The following is a 20,986-nucleotide window of genomic DNA, read 5'->3' on the forward strand; positions in this document are numbered from 1 at the left end:
TGAATGAAGTAGGGAAGGTGCTGGGAGGAATGAAAAAAGTGTTTAGATGTCATTCGCTTAGAATGGATGTAAAGAGAAGGCTGTATGAAGGCGTAGTGGTACAGTACCTACTCCGTTATATGGGGCTGAAACATGGAATATGGGTGTAGCAGAGAGGAAAAGTTTGAATGTAATGGAGATGAGGTGTCTGAGGAGTATGTGTGGAGTGAGACATATGGATCAAGTGAGAAATGAAGTGCGAAGGAGAACTGGAGTTATGCGGGAGGTGGTTGATCGAGTTGAGCAGAGGGTGTTGCAATGGTTTGGGCATATGGAGAGAGTGGATGATGAGCGATTGGTGAAAAAAATAACTGGATCAGACGTGAGAGGTGTAAGGCTGAGAGGTAGACCACGAATGGGATGGATGGACAGTGTGAAGAGAGCATTGGATGCAAGAGGGATGTCTGTTGAGTAAGGAAGAGTGGCTGCACATGATAGGAATGACTGGAGAGAAATTGTGAATGAATATATGATGGCACGGCCCTAAGAGGATATTCTCCTGCATTTGGTCTGATCAGCTGATCAGGTCAGGTGCGGGTAAGGGGATGGATCCATTATGATGTGGCAGGGGTAAACCAGCTCTGCTGTCGCACCCTGCTCCAGATGTCGCCGATTGCACTGTGCACTTGACCCTCGTGTGGTGCAATGAGGATCTGTCCTTTCTTCCCTTGGGGCTAAGATGTGAATAAATGTGTGTGTTTGGATGAGTAAATCGGGAGTGTGTCGTCCTCTCTCGGCTGCCTCCCTTTCTTTGGGGGAAGCAGCCTAGGTATATAGATATAGATAGATTATTACCACTATTTATTCATTTCAGTTTAGTCATTTTCACCAGTACCATAAAATTTCCCCCATACGCCATAACCACCTGCTCTGCCCTCACCAGAGATGTGCATGAAGATGACTGCCTACTCCTTCCACCGAGGACGTCTCTCGTGCCAGTGTCCACCGGCTTGTTTGTGAGTAGATGCACTTCCCCTGTTCTAAAATATACCCTGCCATGCATTCTTACCTTTTATTCTCACTACAATATAACTGTTTCTATTAACCTTTGGGGAGAACTTTGTAATGAACTGTATTTCTGCATTCTTAGAAACTATAATCTCAATGTTTTTTTCCACTCCACACTGTGAGTAGGGCGTCACTTTTCTCCAGGGAGGAGGAGGGAAGGAGCCGAAAGTAGTTCTAATTCAACGCATTATAGAAAACGCATTTAGGGGTAACTTGAGCAATGATACGTATACCTGTATTGGGTTGGGACTAATTTTGGTCATACCTGCGTTTGTTTTGAGCCTGTTCATCCACGTCCAGCAAATAAGATAAGAAGATGAGACTATTTTGGGGATGGCAAACCTAGGGCAGGCAGTTCAGGCAAAACCAGTACATGACAGTGAAATTCAACGAAGATCAGGACTGAAATGGAGGGCTTTTGGTAAATAAGGTAATCACGTAAATAATAAGCAATCACTGTTACCATTATGCCAGAAGATACAATTATATCATCAGTGTGTCACTGCTGTTCTAGCTTATGGATTGGAAACGTTGAGTTAGCAAAGTGATTACAACCTAAACTTAGGAGCGCCAAGTGAGGGATGGCAAAGATTGTATTAGGTGTCGCGTGGAGAGAGAAAAGAGGAGCTTCCTTGGTATGTCAACAGACATTAGAAGGGAATGTAATCACAAAGAGTCAGGAAACAAAACTGGATGTGGAGAGGCGACGTCCTTCGTAGAACAGCTGACGGACTAACAACAAGAGTAACTGCGTGGCAACCCCGAGATCGAGGGAAAGAAGAAGGCAACCAGAGGACGATATGGCGAGATGAGATTCGGAGTTTCATCGGGAATGGATGGAACAGGCTAACGGCCAATAGGTCAGAGTTTTAAAAAGATGGGAGAGTCCTTTGCCCTGCAGTGGACTGACTCAGGCAGCTGCTGTTGATGATGATATTTATATTCATGAACATTATCATTAGCGCGATGATGATGATGATGATGAAATGCTTCACTGTTTGTGTGCCCTCCTAAGTTGAATATACTCCTCTGGTAGCAGCAAGAATAAAACAATAAAGATGTCATACAACTAAGAGTTAATGATTACATATAACACTAACCCTCGCCCCAGGCCCCTACACTTCTGATGGGTCACTGAAGGACTGTATGACAATGGAACAGAGCAGAACAGACTCTATGGCACACCACCCTGGCCTCAAAACTAAAGAGGATCGCACTGCAGGTGACATGGGAGGTTTTGCAGCAACTCTTCCATACCAATACACAGGGCGGCCCGTAGAGAGCGCTCCGCTGGCTACTCGCCTGTTGGTATCTTCTCTGTTTTAGGGACGAGTCAGTCTGCTGGTGTGAGTGTGAGTTCGTGCAGCGGGGATAGGAAGTCAGTAAGTGATGCAGAATACATACTGATAGCCAAGCCGTCCCTATAACGCACAAAAAAATCGTCCAGGAAAGTGGAAAAGGAAAGTTATACAAGGAACGCCCTGTATTTTTGGGTGTTCCGCCTTACTTTCTCTTGTATGCTATGTACAGTATGTCTGCCTACTCTTAGAACTGACATTTCTTCATCTTGAATGTTGAGTTGTGATAGTAGATTAACACTAGAATATGATGCTGAACACCAGCAAGTTCTCGGTAAAGGATGTCTCTCTTTGAAAGCGAGTTAGGTGAGTAAGCTGCAAATGGGCGACAATCTAACCCAGGCTATGTAAAAAGCAGAACAAAATACCGTCACATTACATCAGAAACATCTATCTATCCGTCTATCTATAGCCCGACGCCCTAATCCCGCAAAGGGTGGCCGCAGACAAAACGTCTCCAAGTCGCTCTGTCACCCACCATTTGACTACCCTCCCCCAACTCACTCCCCCCTCCCTCATATACCTCTCAACTCCATCGCTTCACCTCATCCTCAGTCTACCCCTCCCTCTCCCTCCCTCCACCTCACCTACATACACCCTTTTAGTCAGTCTTTCATTCTCCATTCTCTCCACATGTCCAAACCACCTCAGTGTATTTCTCCTAATCTTTTCAACCACATCCACATCCACCCCACAGCGTTCCTTCACTTCTTCATTCGTCAACCTGTCCCTCCATGTCACTCCACATGCTCCTCTCAAGTAACTCATTTCCACTGCTCTCACTCTTGACTTGTTCCCCTCTTGCAAGGTCCATGCCTCGCTTCCATACGTCAGGGTAGGGATCACAATACTATCATGCAGTGACTTCTTAACTTCCATACTCACCTCCGTATTTCTCATCACTGCTTTCAGTGAACCAACAACCTTCCTTCCCTGCTGTACCCTTTCAAGCACTTCATCCCCAAAAGTTCCATCCTTACTCATCACACAACCCAAGTACTTGAATGCACTCACATTCTCCATATCCTCACCATCCAACCTCACTGTGCATTCTGTGACTTCATTCCTCTCAAACACCATAACTTTACTTTTGTTTACATTAACTTTCAGATTCCTCTTCCTACACACTGTCCCAAATTCATTCACCAAACATTGCAACTCCCATTCATCTTCACTCAACAATACTGTATCATCAGCAAACAGAAATACCGGAATCTTCCAAATTTCACCCTCATTCATTAGAGCCACCCCCACATCCACTGCCCTACCTTGCACCTCCTTTACAACCCCATCCATGTATATGTTAAACAGCCATGGAGACATCACACAACTCAGCTTCAGTCCCACACTGAGATCAAAGAACTCACTCAGCTCACCATCCACTCGCACCGTAGCCCTAGCCCCTTCGTACATACTCTTCACAGCACTCAACAATTTCCCCTCCACTCCATATATTCTTAATACTTTCCACATACCTTGCCTATTTATTCTGTCATAAGCTTTCTCCAAGTCCATGAAGGCAGCATACACTTTCTTTCCCTTCTCTAGCTACTTCTCCACTAAACATCTTAGAACAAATATCTGATCTACACACCCTTTTCCCTTCCTAAATCCCCCTTGTTCTTCTCCAACTAGCTCCTCTGTCATATGCCTAACCCTATCAATGAGTATTCTACCATATATTTTACCAGTCACACTAAGTAGGCAAATACCCCTATGGTTACCATATACTTCTCTCTCTCCTTTTCCTTTGTATAAAGGAACAGTTATACCTGATTTCCAGTCCTCTTGAACCCTTCCCTCTTCCCAGACCAATCTACATAACTTCCATATCCACTCCACTACAATCTCACCCCCATACCTCAGCATTTCACCACACACTCCATCAATTCATGGGGCCTTTCCCAGCTTAATCTTCATTGCTTCCACTACTTCCGCCCTGCTGATCTCTTCCTCCCTCCTCTCATCTCTTCTTCTCCCAGCCATTCCCCAACCACTTATACTCGCACTGCTCTCACCCTCACACAACCTCAAAGTGCTCCCTCCATCTCCTCAATTTCTCTCTCTTCTCCACCAACAATCTAATATTCCTATCTTTCACTCCCCTACTAAGAGAAGATATTAAGGTGTAACGAGCAGAGAAAATCACAAAGTTGTTTATTCGACTAATTCAAAGCTACTTAAAACACCACTCAAAATGCCCCTAATAGCTCCTCTACCTTGGTTTTCAGAGAGACACAGTACAAAACTCAAGTAACAGCGAGTGAGACGAACCGGCTTTTCTACACCATCGTACAGAACATGAAGAACACAAGGATCGCAGATGACTTGTGTTCCGGGTAAGTGTGTGTGTGTGTGTGTGTGTGTGTGTGTGTGTGTGTGTGTGTGTGTGTGTGTGTGTGTGTGTGTGTGTGTGTGTGTGTGTGTGTGTGTGTGTGTGTGTGTGTGTGTGTGTGTGTGTGTTTTCTGGATCACATACTGGACCAGTGTGCACAGAAGGTAATTAACCCTTTCAGTACAATTATATCATATTTTATTCATTCTTACTACCTCCAGATGACTGTATTTATCTATCTATCTTTTGCCAGACGCCTCAATCCCGTAAGAGGTGGCCACAAACGAATCACCTCCATGTCGCCCTCTCCAACGCCATTTCACTGCCCTGCTCCCAGCTCACACCCCCATCTCTCATTCACCTCTCCACTCTATCCCTCCACCTCATCCTCGGCCTCCCTCTCCCTCTCCCCCCCTCCACCTCACTTGCATACACTCTCCTTGTTAGTCTCTCCCTGTGTTTAAAGTAAATAAAATTACCCTTTCAATACCGTGATATATAAATACCTGCTATACCCATACGTCTTGTACGCGGTGCAAGTACATTTCATTCAGTGTGTTCATACTTTTTTTTCCTCTGCCTCCAGATGGTTTGCGTTCAGAATGTGTAGTCATGTTATTGTCCATTCACTACGATAATGCTGTCCATGGTATTTGTGTTTGCTCCAGGCGATTTAACTCCACTGATGGGAGACATGGAACCGGAATGGTTAGTTATAGCCTGCATTAACTCTTTTTAAGGTCTTGAGTGCTATCTCGTGAGTAAACACCTTCTGCACCCATCGCCAGGTAAATTGTTCACTTAAGCTCTGCTCCTCCTCAACCACCACCTGGAGGGTTGGTGAAGAGGGGCGAGGCCAAGACTATAAGAAGGAGCGAGGCTAAATAGACAAGTTGCCTGGCGGCGGTATTAGTGTGTGTCTGCATTTGCATTATCTCCTAGCTATACCAGCAGCAGGTAATGGGTTATGCGAGATATGTTCTGAAACCTTGGACTGCTGAGGTTTCTCTCTGTTGAACAAAATCCTTTTGAACTTGCTTGAATCTGATACCTAAGTACCCGCCAGTGAAAGGGTTATTACTATACTCTCTTTGGCCCAGATTTTCGTCCTTTTACTGCTTATTTCACATAGCTTATTGGCAGAAAAAGACAATACTACAGCTCTGGACTGTGTCCACAGCACCTCTTCTTGACTATCATCTTATTCTAGCGTTAATATATTATTACAACAAACCATTCAAGATTGAAAAATGGCAGTTTTAGCCCAAGTTAGAGTAAAAAGGATGTAGATGTCCATCCCCTAATTCAGTCATCTGGAGGCAGCAGGTGTAAAATAAAAGTTATATCCTCGAGCTGAAGGGGTACATAAACACACCTGGATTTAACTGACCTTACAAGCTGAGTGGGTTAGAAGCTATGGACGACTCGAGCTGCCCGGAACCACTGTCTAACTCACTTCTTCTTCATTTCTGCAACACTCGCGGCCTTTCCTCTAACTTCCGGTCTGTTGAGCACCATCTCTCTTCCTCTAAACCTCACCTTTTCCTAACTGAGACTCAGCTGTCTGAGGAAACTGACAGCAAACCCATTTCTGTATCCTCCTACTTTCTCTATGCTCATTTCAAAGCCAAAGGTGGCTGTTGTGTATATATATGCAACGACATATCTTGCTCTCGTGTTCCTGAACTCGATTCTTCTGAATTCTCTACACTCTGACTTCGGCTTTCCTGTCATTCTCTGACTAAATATATCTGCGCTGTTTACGTATCCCCTAATTCTACTGACTATCAAAAATTCTTCGACTATCTTACTTCTACAATGGAACACATTCTGTCCATTTCTCCTTTCTCTGAAATCTCCATTCTAGATTTCAATGTTCACCACCACCTTTGGCTCTCCTCTTCTTTCACTGATTCACCTGGTGAACAAGCCTACATCTTTTCTATCCTTAATGACCTAGAGCAGCTTGTACAGCACCCTGCCCGTATCCCTGACTGCCTTGGAGAGAGCTCCAGCATACTTGACCTCTTCCTTACAACTAATCATTCTGCTTACACTGTTAATCTTTCCTCTCCATTGGGCTCCTCCGATCACAACCTTATTACCTTAACCTGTCCTATCGCTCCGGTACAGCCTGTGGACCCTCCAAAAAAACGTCGTCTGTGGCACTTTGGAGCTGTGGACTGGGAGGCCCTCAGGCAGTACTTCTTTGATTTTCCCTGGAATGATAATTACTTCCATGGCCGGGAGCCATCTGAGTGTTCCTTGCACATTACAGAGGTTATTCTCCTAGGCATGGAAGCATACATTTTTTTCTTACATCCTTTGACTAATGCACGAAAGCCTTGGTTTAATCACCCTTGTTCTAATGCTGTCCGCAACAAGGAGAAGGCCTATAAAAGGTACCGGAGCCAACCCACCCCTGAATCACATCTTTTTTTACGTTTCTGCCCGGAATCGTGCTAAGTCTGTTCATCACTCAAAAAATAATATCATCCGTACTAAATGCTCTCTACCTTCAAGCTTGAATTCTTCCCGCTACTTCTGGCACCTTGCCAAAAACTTTTCTAACAACTTTACCTCATCATCCTCCCCTTCTCTTTTCTACTCTGATGGTTCTGTAGCTATTTCTTCTATTGATAAAGCAGATCTCTTCGCTCAGACTTTCTCCTCCAGTTCCACCTTAGACGATTCCAGTGCTGTTCCTCCGTCACGTCCGCACTTGGTCGAATCTGGCATAAATCTTTAATTTCCAAGCTGCCCTCTTACGGTATCTCTCCTTCTGTCTGTAGCTTCATTTATAGCTTCCTTTATGGTCGTTCTATAGCTGCTGTTGTAGACGGCCATCGTTCTTCTCCTAGATCTGTCAACAGTGGTGTTCCTCAGAGCTCTGTCCTATCACAAGCTCTCTTCTTTTTATTCATCAATGACTTTCTAAGCTGTACATCTAACCCTATCCACTCATACGCTGATGATTCCACCCTTCACCTTTCCATTCGGTTCCCGCAACGTCCATCTCAGCAGTTACTTCAACAAACAAGGGATGAGGCTATGGCACACCTAATGTCTGACTTGGCTCGTATCTCTGACTGGGGTAAAAATAATCTGGTTGTTTTTAATGTATCAAAGACTCAGTTCTTATTCCTATCAACCCGACAAAATCTTCCACAGGTATACCCACTAATGTTTAATAATATTCAGCTTGATCCTGCATCATCCTTGAACATGCTTGGGGTTTCATTCACTCGGGACTTATCTTGGAAAGATCATATTACGTCTCTTGTAAAATCTGCTTCCAAGAGATTAGGTGTGCTAAGCCGACTCCGTTCTTTCTTTACCCCTGCACAGTTGATGACTCTATACACGGGTTTTACCCGCCCCTGTGTAGAGTACAACTCTCATGTGTGGGGAGGTTCCCCACATACAGCTCTTCTCAATAGGGTGGAGTCAAAGGCTTTTCGTCTCATAAACTCTCCTCCCCTTACTGGTTCCCTTCAACCACTGTCTCTTTGCCGTACTGTTGCATCTTTATCTCTTTTCTATCGCTGCTTCAATGGCCACTGCTCCTCTGAACTGTCTGCTTGCATTCCTCTACCTCTTCAATGGGCGCGTAGCACCCGTCTATCAGCAAACTCTCATCCATTTTCTGTCCAACTCACTAATGCCAGAGTTAACCGTTACTCCCAGTCCTTCATTTATGCAACAGGTCAGCTCTGGAACTGTCTCTCTCTGTCTGTATTTCCTGCTAATTATGATTTCCAGTCTTTCAAACGCAGTGTGTCCAGGCATCTCGAAATTACCGGATCTTGAATTTGGCTCTCTTGTATTTTGTTTTTCCTCGTGGAAGGAACAGTTATTGCGGGCTCGTGGCCTTTGGTTCCTTCTTCCTGGCATAAAAAAAAAAAAAAAAAAAAAAAACTGTGCATGAATTCTACGTTTTTCTCTTGTCACGTCCAGACGATGTGTGTTCTGTGTTGTTGTGTACTGTTACTGCGGTCAGGGATATCGCTCCAATTAATATGAAACACTTACATAATACTCTGAATGGTTTGTCTGGGCTCCGAGGATTACATCACTTGGGTTCGATAGTCGTCTCTTGCTGTCTCGGTAATCATCATAAAATGGATCAATACTTATGTCCGCAGCTCTACATTGACCCTTTCTACCACCATTCTACCCGCAGAAAATTTGTGTTCTACTGTTTGTTCAAGTCATGGTATTAATTCTCTCAGTCAGAGAGAGTTATTTCCTTCTTCTTTATCTATCTATCTATTGCCAGACGCCATAATCCCGTAAGGGGTGGCCACTTGACTTTGAGTTACCTGTTTTACGGGGGAGGGGCACTAACCCTCCACCAACCCACTTGTTGACACGTAGGGAGCACGTATGGGTTGGTTATATGGTAACCACCCAGCGTTGTAAATGGTTTCTTGGCTTACAGGAAACCATTTGGCTTGTCACTCAATGTAAAGCCACCTGTGAAGGAAAGAAACGCAATGAGAAATGACAGGAAAGATGGGAGAAATAGGAAGAGAGGAGGACAGACTTGCAACTTGCAAATGATGTACAGTTTTGGACAAATAAAACTACTGTACACTCACTGTTTGTTTGTGTATATGTACACTAATTTTCCTGACGTAGTAGAATGTGCGATTTATTATTCATTTCTTACGATTTATTTCTTCTGAGTGTTTGATGTATAAATATGTGTGTATTTATGCACTGAAAACTATTGTAAGGAACAAGTAACACCAGCCAAACAGTGAGAGGGTCGTTAGTTCAGTTGTCAGTAATGTTTATAGTAAGGGTGGTGCCATGACAATAATCTTGCTGGCTCCAGGCGATTTTATTCTATATAGAAGAGATTTTTCTAACTGGAGATGTTAGATTGTTTGTTCAGTAGCCTCTTACATACGCGAGGTCTTTCAGAAGTAGAATTAGATCAGCTGGAAGTTACAAAAGTAAACTAAGCTAATTGGCCAGTGCAACGAAGGCATCACCTGCTTCACCATAATGATGTATTTTTGCATTAACCATAAGGGCGGACAGTTAAATTTTTAGTCCCTGTCACTTATTCACTGAGTCACTGTACCATTTTGAAGGATTATAACAGGTTTCAGCTGCAGAGTGTTATGAGCATCACACTTACAGGCGGCTGGTGTGTCCTGCGTGAGTCTAGTGTGTCTGGGATGTGTGAGGTGCTTGTGGTGTGCATTTCGGGTGTATCTGAGGGGTGTGTCAAAAGAAAGGACACCTATTGGATGTGTTGGTGTGGTGGATATGATTAAGGTGGATGTGCCCATCAGAGGCGTCATTTGTCTTCTTTCAGTTAACGCAGTCTACCACCACTTTATTTTGGTTAGTTTAAGTGATGATGATTGATGATGATGATGATGATGATGATGATGATGATGATTCCTCCAGGGTGATCGTAACTTCTTTTTTTTTGTTTCCAGGTCAGACAATGGGACGGTTCGGGTGCACATCTACATGGATACTCTGGCATACGAGGAGATAGTGGAGACTCCAGCCTACACGGTCAGTCCTTATCCTGTATTCGCGTTTGTACTGGAGGATCTCTGGCACTTCTTCCTTACTATTTTCTAGCAGCATATGGCACTCCTTCAGTACGGCGACGTCTTTTTATAGTACATTCTTGCTGCCTCTAGACGATTTTCTTCAGCTTAAAGGTGTCTGGTACCGTAGGGGTTAATGCAAGCTTTATCTAACCAGATTCCAAGGATCTCTCTTAAGCTGAAAGCAAACATCTAAATATAGCAAGCATCATATAAAGAAAAAAAATCATCGGAGTGGTTTCGTTAATAATCGTTTGTATGTATTTTCAAGCCAATGTGTAGAGGATGGATAGTGAGAGACTGATTAGGAGAGAGTATCTGAGTGAAGTGGAAGTGGAGGACGAAGAGGATGTTGAGGATGAGATTAAGGTATGGAGTGGAGAGGTATTTATCACCCTGTCCTCTGTCATCTGGCTGAGTTGGAGCCAGGGCAGCCAGATGACAAGACAGGGTGACATGGAGGCGATTCAACTGTGGCCACCCCTCACTCGATTAAAGCGTCTGACGATAGCGAGAGGTCATACATAACATAAAAGATTATAGTAAAGTGTAATGTGGAAAATATTTCACTAAGGAAGAGGTATTAGAGTGATTACTTAACCAATGAGATTACTGCGCAAGAGACTGGTTATTAAGTTTCTCTCAGTACTGTCTTTATAATACCATCCTAAACCTTACTCCCACCTTAATATATGGGATGAGGTACTGTCAGCAGCTTAAGTCCTCCGGTAATGCCCTACCAACACGGTGTTCTGTCTTCCATACTTCTCAGTCCTCCCCAAATATCACAGAGCATTCTTCTTAATCGCAGACTTTTCTTCTGTGCTTCCTAACATTCCTCTTTTCCTTCTGTGATGCTTATTACTAGCACATGAAAATACTTCCTGCAGCATCTTCCATGGCCACAGCCTGAGGGGAAGTATCGGTGAAGGTTTGATCATGATAGAACTACTCTTACCAAGGGGTGACTTAAATGTATCAAAACTCAGCGAGATCTTACGAAGCAAATCAAGGTATGTTTACTCGGATTGGAAAGTCGACATGTCTATTTATTACTGCAGAACTCCAGATGTATAAAACTCTTACTGACTAAAACTGCTTCAGAATAATGAACCTGTTTGCAATTTGACCAAGATTTGGGTTCACCAATCCGACCCACTGTGTACGAACCATGTTAATGAAGATGCTAGTGGTCGTAGATTCAGAGCAGATGGAAACATGGAATCGTGAAGGTCACAGAATCCCCCCTTTCTGAAATCTCAGGCCTGTGGTTCTCCGCCTGATTGATGCGTGTACAGTCGACAGGCATAAAACAAACATAACCAACTAATCTAAGTACATTCGGTGCCATATTTGTGTTTGTATTGCTTCCTGAGCCTACGCTAGCCTTGACCTACACGTAAATAGAAACTATATAACTGATAAACGCTACTTCCTAACCGGAAGCTCAGACAAGAATGTCAAGGTGTCTATGGGAATTCCATTTACATTATTTTTAATTTGATTTAATTCAAATTGGGGAACAACCATAAAACTTCAGTTTACGCTAAGCATATACTGTAATTTGTGTTTGCTAATTTCTGCAGCAAGAACACAGATTCATCCACTTTTGTGAATTGTTAGGCAACAAAACATATACGGTAGAGAATCTGATGAGTTCTGTGATATATATATATATATATATATATATATATATATATATATATATATATATGGATAGATAGATAGATACACACACACACACACACACACACACACACACACACACACACACACACACACACACACACACACACACACACACACACACACGAGTTATATACATGAGAGTTTGTTGCTCACCCGTCTAGCAACAAACTCTCATCCCTTTTCTGTCCAGCTTACTAATGCAAGAGTTAACTTTTACTCCCAGTCCTTCATATATGCAACAGGTCAACTCTGGAACTGTCTTCCTTTGTTTTCATTTCCTACTGTCTATGACCTTCAGTCTTTCAAACTCAGTGTGTCCATGCATCTCGAAATGAACAGATCTTGATTTTGACTCTGTAATATTGTTTTTGTTTTTTTCGTGGGGGGAACAGTCTTATGGGTTTCTGGCCTTTGGTTCCTTCATCCATGCATAAAAAAAAATGAAGTTGATTGTTTTACAGAAAATCTTACTGATGTGATGTTTAACATTAACGTATGCTATTTTTACAATTACATTTATGTTACTGCTAAAGCAATTAAAGTGCAAAGCATTTACAATCCATTAGAAGTGAAACAAAGTTCGGATGTGGCTGATTTACTTGTCACAATAACTGTATAATTTCAGTTGAGGTAGCTTTGACATAAATGCCTCCCTCCTATTTTCCCAGATATACGAGGGGCGTTCAAAAAGTTTTGGCAACAGGGTAATAAAAGCAAAATTAATAGAGATACACATTTATTGAAGTTCACACTCCTTCAACATACTCTCCTCTAAGGTTTACACGCTTCTGGAGCCGTGTCATCCACATAACAAAGCACTCCAAGTACTCAGAAACAGGTATACTCTTCAGTTCTGAATTTATCCTCCTGACAAGGTCCTGTTCCCTTCGAAAATTGGTTCCAGCAAGTTTTTCTGACAATTTAGGGAATAGCCAAAAGTCACACGGTGCCAGGTCAGGACGGCACAGTGTGACTTTTGGCTATTCCCTAAGTTGCCAGAGAACCTTGCTGGAATCAGTTTTCGAAGGGAACAGGACCTTGCCAGGAGGATAAATTCAGAACTGAAGAGTATAACTGTTTCTGAGTACTCGGAGTGCTTTGTTAAGTGGATGACACGGCTCCAGAAGTATGTAAACCTTAAAGGAGAGTATGTTGAAGGAGTGTGAACTTCAATAAATGTGTATCTCTATTAATTTTGCTTTTATTACCCTGTTGCCAAAATTTTTTGAACGCCCCTCGTAAATCCACACATAAACAGTGCCAGCTGATTACGTCCTGAGGGTTTCATTTCCATATAGTACCAACAAGGAATAACAATGCAAGATTTGTGACATAAGAATGACGACGGATGAAATCACCTAACTTTCCAGTTTTGTCCGAAATGTAACGAAACTTAACTAGAATCTTAATTGTACAAATGCCGGTCTCACGAGAATCTTGATGGAACTAATAGGTCTTGGATGGTTCGACTTTTCAGCGATATAGACTAATCGTCAGACCTTGGAAAAAATTGTAATTCCCTTACTGTCCCTAACACAGTGGCTGTAATCACTAATCAGTGTTGATAGCTCAGTCAATATTGCTGTAGGTGAAGGTACGGTAGGGTAGGGTAGGATGTCCATAGATGAGAACGTAAATAAAAAAGGATAAATGAAACAAAAGGTGTTTGACAGCCACTGCACTTGATGATGCTTAGCTGGTGCAAATGACTCAGTGAAGGGATATGTGTACGGTAATAACTGAAGGATGAATCTACTGTATAACTCTGGATGAACATTTTATCACACCATCTAGAAGCAAACAACACTTGATTAAAATTCTCTGAATAACTCGGAAATATTCTGGTGAGCTGGAATTTCGCAACGTAAATGTTTTCTCTATATGCCTGTTTAACTTTTGCCACATGCCTTTATCTCGTAAAGGATGACCACAGACGAATCGCCTCCACTTCAGTCTGTCTGATGCCATCTGGCTGCCCACACTCACACCCCGCTCTCCTGTAATATGCTTCTCCATCTCATTCCTCTCTCTCATCCTCCATCTTCTCCTACTCATTCCCCTCCCCCCCTCCATCTGACTTACGTACACGACAGTTAGTCTCATTCCCCAGCCTCTCCACCTAAATATCATTATGTTTTGACACCGGTTCGATATAATGTTTTTATATTGGAACAAATGAGGAGGAATATTTTCTCTGTAGCAGCTTCACCCTGTTTTTTGTGCTTTTGATTTTATTCTTTTTTTTCATTCAGATGATTCTAGTGGAGAGGTTAATGAAGTGGTGAAGTCCAGTTAACCCCTCCAGTTTAAGAAAAGTTTCCCCAAACTGAGTAAAATCGTCAGGAAATAGTAAGAACAGAAAAAAGGACCTTGTCTGAATGAAGGGGTTAAACTACTTAATTGTTACTGGTTAGTTCAGCAGTACAGTAGGCTATAAACTTTTCTGATGGCATATTTTGCTTTATTCTAGTCTTGCTACAACCAGATGATATTTTTAATTATGGAAGACTTTCCAAACAGCAGAATATACATAACTCTCAATCACCTTTTCACTACAGAAGATCTCGCCTAAGCTGATTTATCATCTGGAGGCAACATGGAAACATCTTAGTGAAAATATGTCATTTTGGTGAAGGGGTAGGGCTCTGACACAGTTTTGAGACAGTGTAGGAGACCTGTTTACGAAAATTACTTTCTGTCAACAGTTTAACACCTTTGACCACAACTGTACATATTTATCAGCAGTTCAGCACGCTGCTCAGCAACGTTGGGGGAAACCTGGGCCTGTTTCTGGGCATGTCCATCGTGACCATGGTGGAGCTGACAGAGTTCCTGGTGGACATCGTACTGCTGCTGCTGTCCCGGCGAAGGCGCCAAAAGGAACACCAGACCATTGTATTTTCCCTCACTCCACCCACCAAGATATATTAGTTTTTGTGAGGTATTTCAGCATGCTTTCCTTAATGTAATGAAACAAAAGCCTTCAGGGGCCGAATGCTAATCGCCCGCGAAAATATGTTTTTGGCTAAGGTACAAGTTACCAACAAACCAATTTGAAGAAAATTCGCAAAACACTACGGAAGTCAGTCGCCGCGTTTCACAAAAAGCCAATCCATATTAAAAAAATATATGGCAGCTGGCATTCGGTCGTCTTTGATCAAATAGCCACCAAAAGTAATACGATAGGCTTCTGCACATCCTCATAGTTGCTATTTCCTGAAGGTGTTGTGATAATTTGTCCACAAGTTTTCAAGATATTTTGGAAACAGACACACACACACACACACACACACACACACACACACACACACACACACACACACACACACACACACACACACACAAATTATATCGCCTTTCCTTGCTAAAGACGGGAGATAATAAATGTAATCCTCGATGGCACAATAGTTTTAGTGATACATAAAGTGGTCATAACGTAAATTTTGTTGCATTCCATTAACATTCCCAGCTGGTTTATCTTTGTTCTTGTTACTTCCAGGAGATTTATTTCACCTAAAGGGAGATTTTTGGTGTTGACGTATTAATTAAGGCTATATCTGACCCCTCTACTTAAAAGAGAGAGAGAGAGAGAGAGAGAAAGTCACGACCAAAATGAAAAATACCTCTCTGAATGAAAGCCTCTAAAAGTCTCAGAAATAAGGCCAATGCCAGTGAAATGAAGTGGAAGAGTAATTATATATACTAAAATATTATGTAAAGAAATGCTTGTAAGCGGAGAGATGTTTCTAGCATTTATAGGTACGAAGAAAGCACGTGGTAGACAGCTTGCTAAATTTCAGTCCTCTTATGAACTCTCACTCTTCTCTGATGTCCCAGGACGAATGAGGCTTGGTGAGTTTGTTTCTCTGATTATAGATGATTCTCTTTGTTATGCTGCATCAGGGAAAAAAGTGACGAACATTCCGAAAGTGTAGATCAGAATCGGTGTAATATTAGGCTTTATGGAAGTTGTCCCAAATATTTATGATGCTGCACAAATATCGGTGAGAATTGATAACGTATTGAGTTATGTATTCAGCTTGACTGCTAAAATAAAACATGGTTGCATCATATCACTTGATATATCTGATGACAGTTTATCTTTCGTTTTCAATGTTTCCAGACAGTTTTATTCAACTTCACGTAGACTTTTCGAAATACAGAGATCAGAAATAGCCTTCCTCGTTTATCTTAGGGGACTCTTCTTAACTGAATAAAATCGTCTGGACATAAGAAGAATAAAGTCTACAAATACATTACCAGTTCTATGTATGAGCACTGAATGGCGTGAAAGCATGTACACTTGACGAGGGGGAGGAGGAATTCAGAAAAGAGGAAATAATGAATGGGAACGACTGCCTGCCTTTCTGTCTGCAGATGTTGTAATATTAATGTAAGATCAGGAGCAGAAGTTACAAGGCCACATTATGAAAACTGAGAACGCGAAAGTTATTACAATCTCAATATTTACCACAATCTGAAGCATGTAATGATAATATACCTTGTCTAATTTGCTGGTATTGTTCCTGACTACCTTCTGTATGGTTGGGCAGGCTTATCACATCTGAAATTATTCATTTTCTATAACTTTATATAGATAGATAGATAGATTGATAAAACACATGGAGCAATGAACCATAGATGCAGTGAACCACACCATCATCAGCCACTTGAGTCCAGTGCTGCGGAATCCCTGGGCGGATACTTAGTACAGTACTGGGTGGTGAGGCCACCTGGAGGAGTTCAGCACGAGTGTTCACTGATTCAGCACAATGATCACTGACTGATTGATTATCATATATATTGTAGTTGAACCGTTAGTGTACTAAGGGTCTGTATTGCCCACTCTTTGTAAACCAGGTCATACTAGGCCTCCTGCATCACTGGATGATTTACTTACTGAAAGTTTATGATCATTTGAACTGGCTCTCGGTGACGTTATTTACACCTATCAGGCTCCAGTTGACAGACACGTTGGAGCGTTGCGTCTGATCTGGGAGCATTTGTTGTGTGTGTAGTTCACAAGTGTTATAAGCTGGGGAAATAACAGCATACAATTTACAGATCCACATTACCGGAAAAAAAAAAATGTATGTACTAACTTGTACCCTTGAAATGAAAACACAAAGTTTGTATTAAGGATTTCTGTTTTCACTATCAGGCTGACCATACTCTCAAAACACAAAACAGGACAGTGATCAAGGAGGCCGGCACCTAGTGACGTAAATGTTCTTATTCGTGGGTTTATGATCTCCATAATAATAAACGATAATCTACATTGGGTCGATGGCGGCAGAGTGTACCTTTACAAATTTCAAAATAATAAGTCTCCATAACAGTGTAATGTCTTAACTGTTGCAAATAAAATGAGTTGATGGTTAGCAGAGCATTTTGTAAACAGCATTGCTCAAGTAGTATTAAGATCAATTCACCGGATACCATTACAGAATAGTACATTAACACATGGTGACACCGTAGAATACAGTACACCTACACGCGGTTACTTTGTATTTCCCATTTAAGCTTGTCTGCCTACTCCCGTATGTTGGTATTTTGACAATGTATTAGGTTCATCATAAGTTACTGTATCAAGGTTTTAATCGTAGTATGTGTTAAGATAATTGTACTGACAGTAGAATTACCCGTATTAAGGATTCGGTTTAAATAAATACTATGATTGTTGAGGCCAGTAAAGTAATATAAATAAATGTGAATAAAAGAGTGCATGATTTAGCTGTACTGGTAATCTATGACCCTGTGTGATAATGTTGGCATCAAGCAGTTCTTTGTTCTCTTGTTTTTGTGTTCTCCCTTTTTTCCCTCCATATACACCATTCCCAGACCATGATAGGGTAATGGCCTTGCTTTGCTTGTGTTCAGCATAGATCAGCACATCGCCTTTCACAATTACCCCTTTGTGACTGCCAAGTGAGCCATTATACGAGAGGGAACGTGAGGGGGAAGTTGTAGTGCTTAAGACACTTGTAAATTGTACGTGTGTTCCCCAATAAAGACAGAAACGTGAATCAGTCTTCTGTTTCTTACCCACAGATTACCGAAGAACATAACAAGAATCTTAATATCTACAGCTACTATCTACGTCAAAGAATCCAGTAGCTATATTCAAAGCTATTTATGGTGACGTCTGTTTTCTCTCTGTGACCATTTCTTTGCCCTCGTGGGTTTGTTCTGTTCTTGCCTGCTGCCGAGTCGTCCTTGTGCCCGCTGCCTCTTCCCTTAGTCGTTCTTCTTCTGCTGTTCCTGTCCCATGCAGTTCCTGTCTGTTATCTCTGGGATGCCCATGGTTTCTCCTACGCCTCGTTGGTTTCTGTGGTGACTGGTTTCCTGAGGGTTCTTAGTCGTAGCACTGCTTCTCCTCTGCATGTGTTCTCGTGTGTGTGCGACCTGTTGGACGTGACTCTGCTACTTCACTGCTCAATCCTCTGTACAGTTAATTATATATATATATATATATATATATATATATATATATATATATATATATATATATATATATATATATATATATATATATATATATATATATATTAGGAGCCTCTGTAGTATAGTGGTAGAGTGTGCGTTTCGTACACGGGTGAACCAGGGTTCGCGCCCCGCCAGGATAATAAACTTTGAGAGTGTTCACCCGGCCACGTACTGCATTGGCGGACACAAGGGGTGCTGTGGTTGAACCATTGTTGCTTACTATAAAGTATGGTTGCTCCCAGTCGGCTTGCGCGGGTCGATTACACTTGGTTCACAGACTACACACACATCCAAAGCCACTCCAACACAACAATTACACTTACAAGCACTTCTCACCCTACATACAATCTCTGCTAGACAGCCTAAGCCACTTGGCAGAGATACATTGGCTGTATCGTCCCCACTTCAGTAGGGATAGGCCGGTCCTGTAGTGGACACTCAAACAGCCGATGAGATTTTATATATATATATATATATATATATATATATATATATATATATATATATATATATATATATATATATACATATATATATATATATATATATATATATATATATATATATATATATATATATATATATATATATATATATATATACAGTATATATTTATTTATTTATTACACTTCCTCTTCTGTCTTTCTTTCCTTCATTCTTTCCTCTTCCTTCTGCCTGTGGGTGACTCTACAGTGTGTGACAAGCCAAATCGTTTCCTGTACACCAGGAAACCATTTACTACGCTGGGTGGTAACCATATAACCAAATATTGGCGCCTGGTGGTTTAGTGGGTAATTATTGCGCTCCAATCGGATTGAGCCAGTGAAGGTTTATATCCAAGGGTTGGTTGGGGTTGATTGCTCATGTAATGCCACTCAGGGATGAGTGAGGCTGGTCACTCTCATCTTAAATGTCGGGACCAACTGCCTAGCCCCGGGGCTCCTACGCTCCTCATGGGGTAATGTAGGATTGGATGATGGATGGATGGGTGGATGGATGGATAGAGAGAGAGAGAGAGAGAGAGAGAGAGAGACCACGAAGAGGTACAGTGATATCGGTAATTATCAATATCGAGTGTTAAGTCCCATGAAGTTTCCTGTATTATCTTCTGCATATTCTTATAGTAACAGCACCACCAGAAAATATCACAAGCTATGGATATAATTATGGAACCCTTGTAAAAGTAGGTTTATCAACATCAGGGAAAAAATCATAAGGCAGTTTTCAAGAACCATCGTCTTAGTGTAAGGTTCTTTCACACCGGCTGTGTTACGATACTTTTTGATGGACTGTATGTAGGGGTGTACCTGCCCTGCCCCGCCCCACCAGCCTGCCTGTGCCCCACTCCTGCTTTTATCTCTAGCCTTACATATCTGCTGGATGTTCACCTCTTGTTCTTAGTTCGTTTCCTTTGTTCTGTTTTATTCCTTGACGTTGGTTGTTTTATGGCGCGTGTGTGTGTGTGTGTGTGTGTGTGTGTGTGTGTGTGTGTGTGTGTGTGTGTGTGTGTGTGTGTAATGATTTATTTTATTTGTTCAGCGCGTACATATTTCCCCCCCTTTTTTTTTATACCCGGAGCTGTAAATACTTGACGTGTGCTTAATACCCTCTTTTTTTTTTTCTTTTTCTTTTTTTTCTTACTTTCCGCATTTGTCGCGTGAATACTCCTTCCTGTTCCCGCTGTGTTTTCTGATACTTCGTCTTCTGATGACTCTGATCACAGGGAAAAATAATTGTAGACTTTGTAGTGGATTGACGTAAACTAATCCTGTGCAGTCTAATACTAATACTTCTCCAAATACCTTCATTTCCATTGAGATCACTCCTTTTCCCTACAACTACTGCTTTCACTCTAAATCAAGATAAGCTACGAGATGCAGGCTGCAAAAGTATGGAAATCTCCGCCAACTTATTTCTTTCAATCCGATTACCTTTTTAGCTTAATCTTGCCAACAACAGACGATTTTATCAATTGTGAAGATATTTTTATAGCTCTGGCTGTTGGATTTAGCATATTTTTACCTCTTTAGTTCAAGGAGTCTCCCTTAATCCGAATAAAATCATGTGATAGTAACAAGAATATACCGTATGGACATCACGAGATTCAAAGATTTACGGTGGTAGGGATGTGGCAACCCAAATTACCAACACGGTGTGGTAAATAGCTCTGTGGCTCTTGGCTGGATCAAATTTACAACACAGTAATTAACCTCCGTTCCATCGAGGACCGTATTCTCTTGTTCTCCCCAGTTGATTTCACTAACCTGAGGGAAGAGCTTTCAGTCGGGAAGGAATACTGTAAATATTTTTAGTCTTACTGAAGCAATTGATATCATTCAAAGAAAAGAGATAATGCCAGTGTTCAGTCAAACAATGACGGTATATGTATCTGTCTCCAACTCAGCCAAAGCTTCGGCTATCAACAAGTACTTATAGAAAGCAGGCCTTTGGATCACAGCATCCTCAGAACGTAATACAGGAGAAATAATCAAAAC

General features: G+C 41.8%; 1 protein-coding gene across 1 annotated transcript in view; it reads left to right on the forward strand.

The window, feature by feature from the left end:
• Positions 1-17,223, forward strand: part of LOC145416093 (epithelial sodium channel subunit beta-like) — a 73,158-nt gene extending 55,935 nt beyond the window's left edge. The window contains exons 15-19 of the mRNA XM_080285185.1: positions 923-995; positions 4,637-4,744; positions 10,197-10,278; positions 14,751-14,900; positions 17,167-17,223. Coding sequence (XP_080141311.1) covers positions 923-995; positions 4,637-4,744; positions 10,197-10,278; positions 14,751-14,900; positions 17,167-17,223 — 470 coding nt within the window. The remainder of the gene's footprint in view (positions 1-922; positions 996-4,636; positions 4,745-10,196; positions 10,279-14,750; positions 14,901-17,166) is intronic.
• Positions 17,224-20,986: the final 3,763 nt, after the last annotated feature.

Source organism: Coenobita brevimanus, chromosome 104 (genome assembly GCF_032717465.1).
Source record: "Coenobita brevimanus isolate Jiangsu-jjx chromosome 104, ASM3271746v2, whole genome shotgun sequence".
In the NCBI taxonomy this organism is placed as follows: domain Eukaryota; kingdom Metazoa; phylum Arthropoda; class Malacostraca; order Decapoda; family Coenobitidae; genus Coenobita; species Coenobita brevimanus.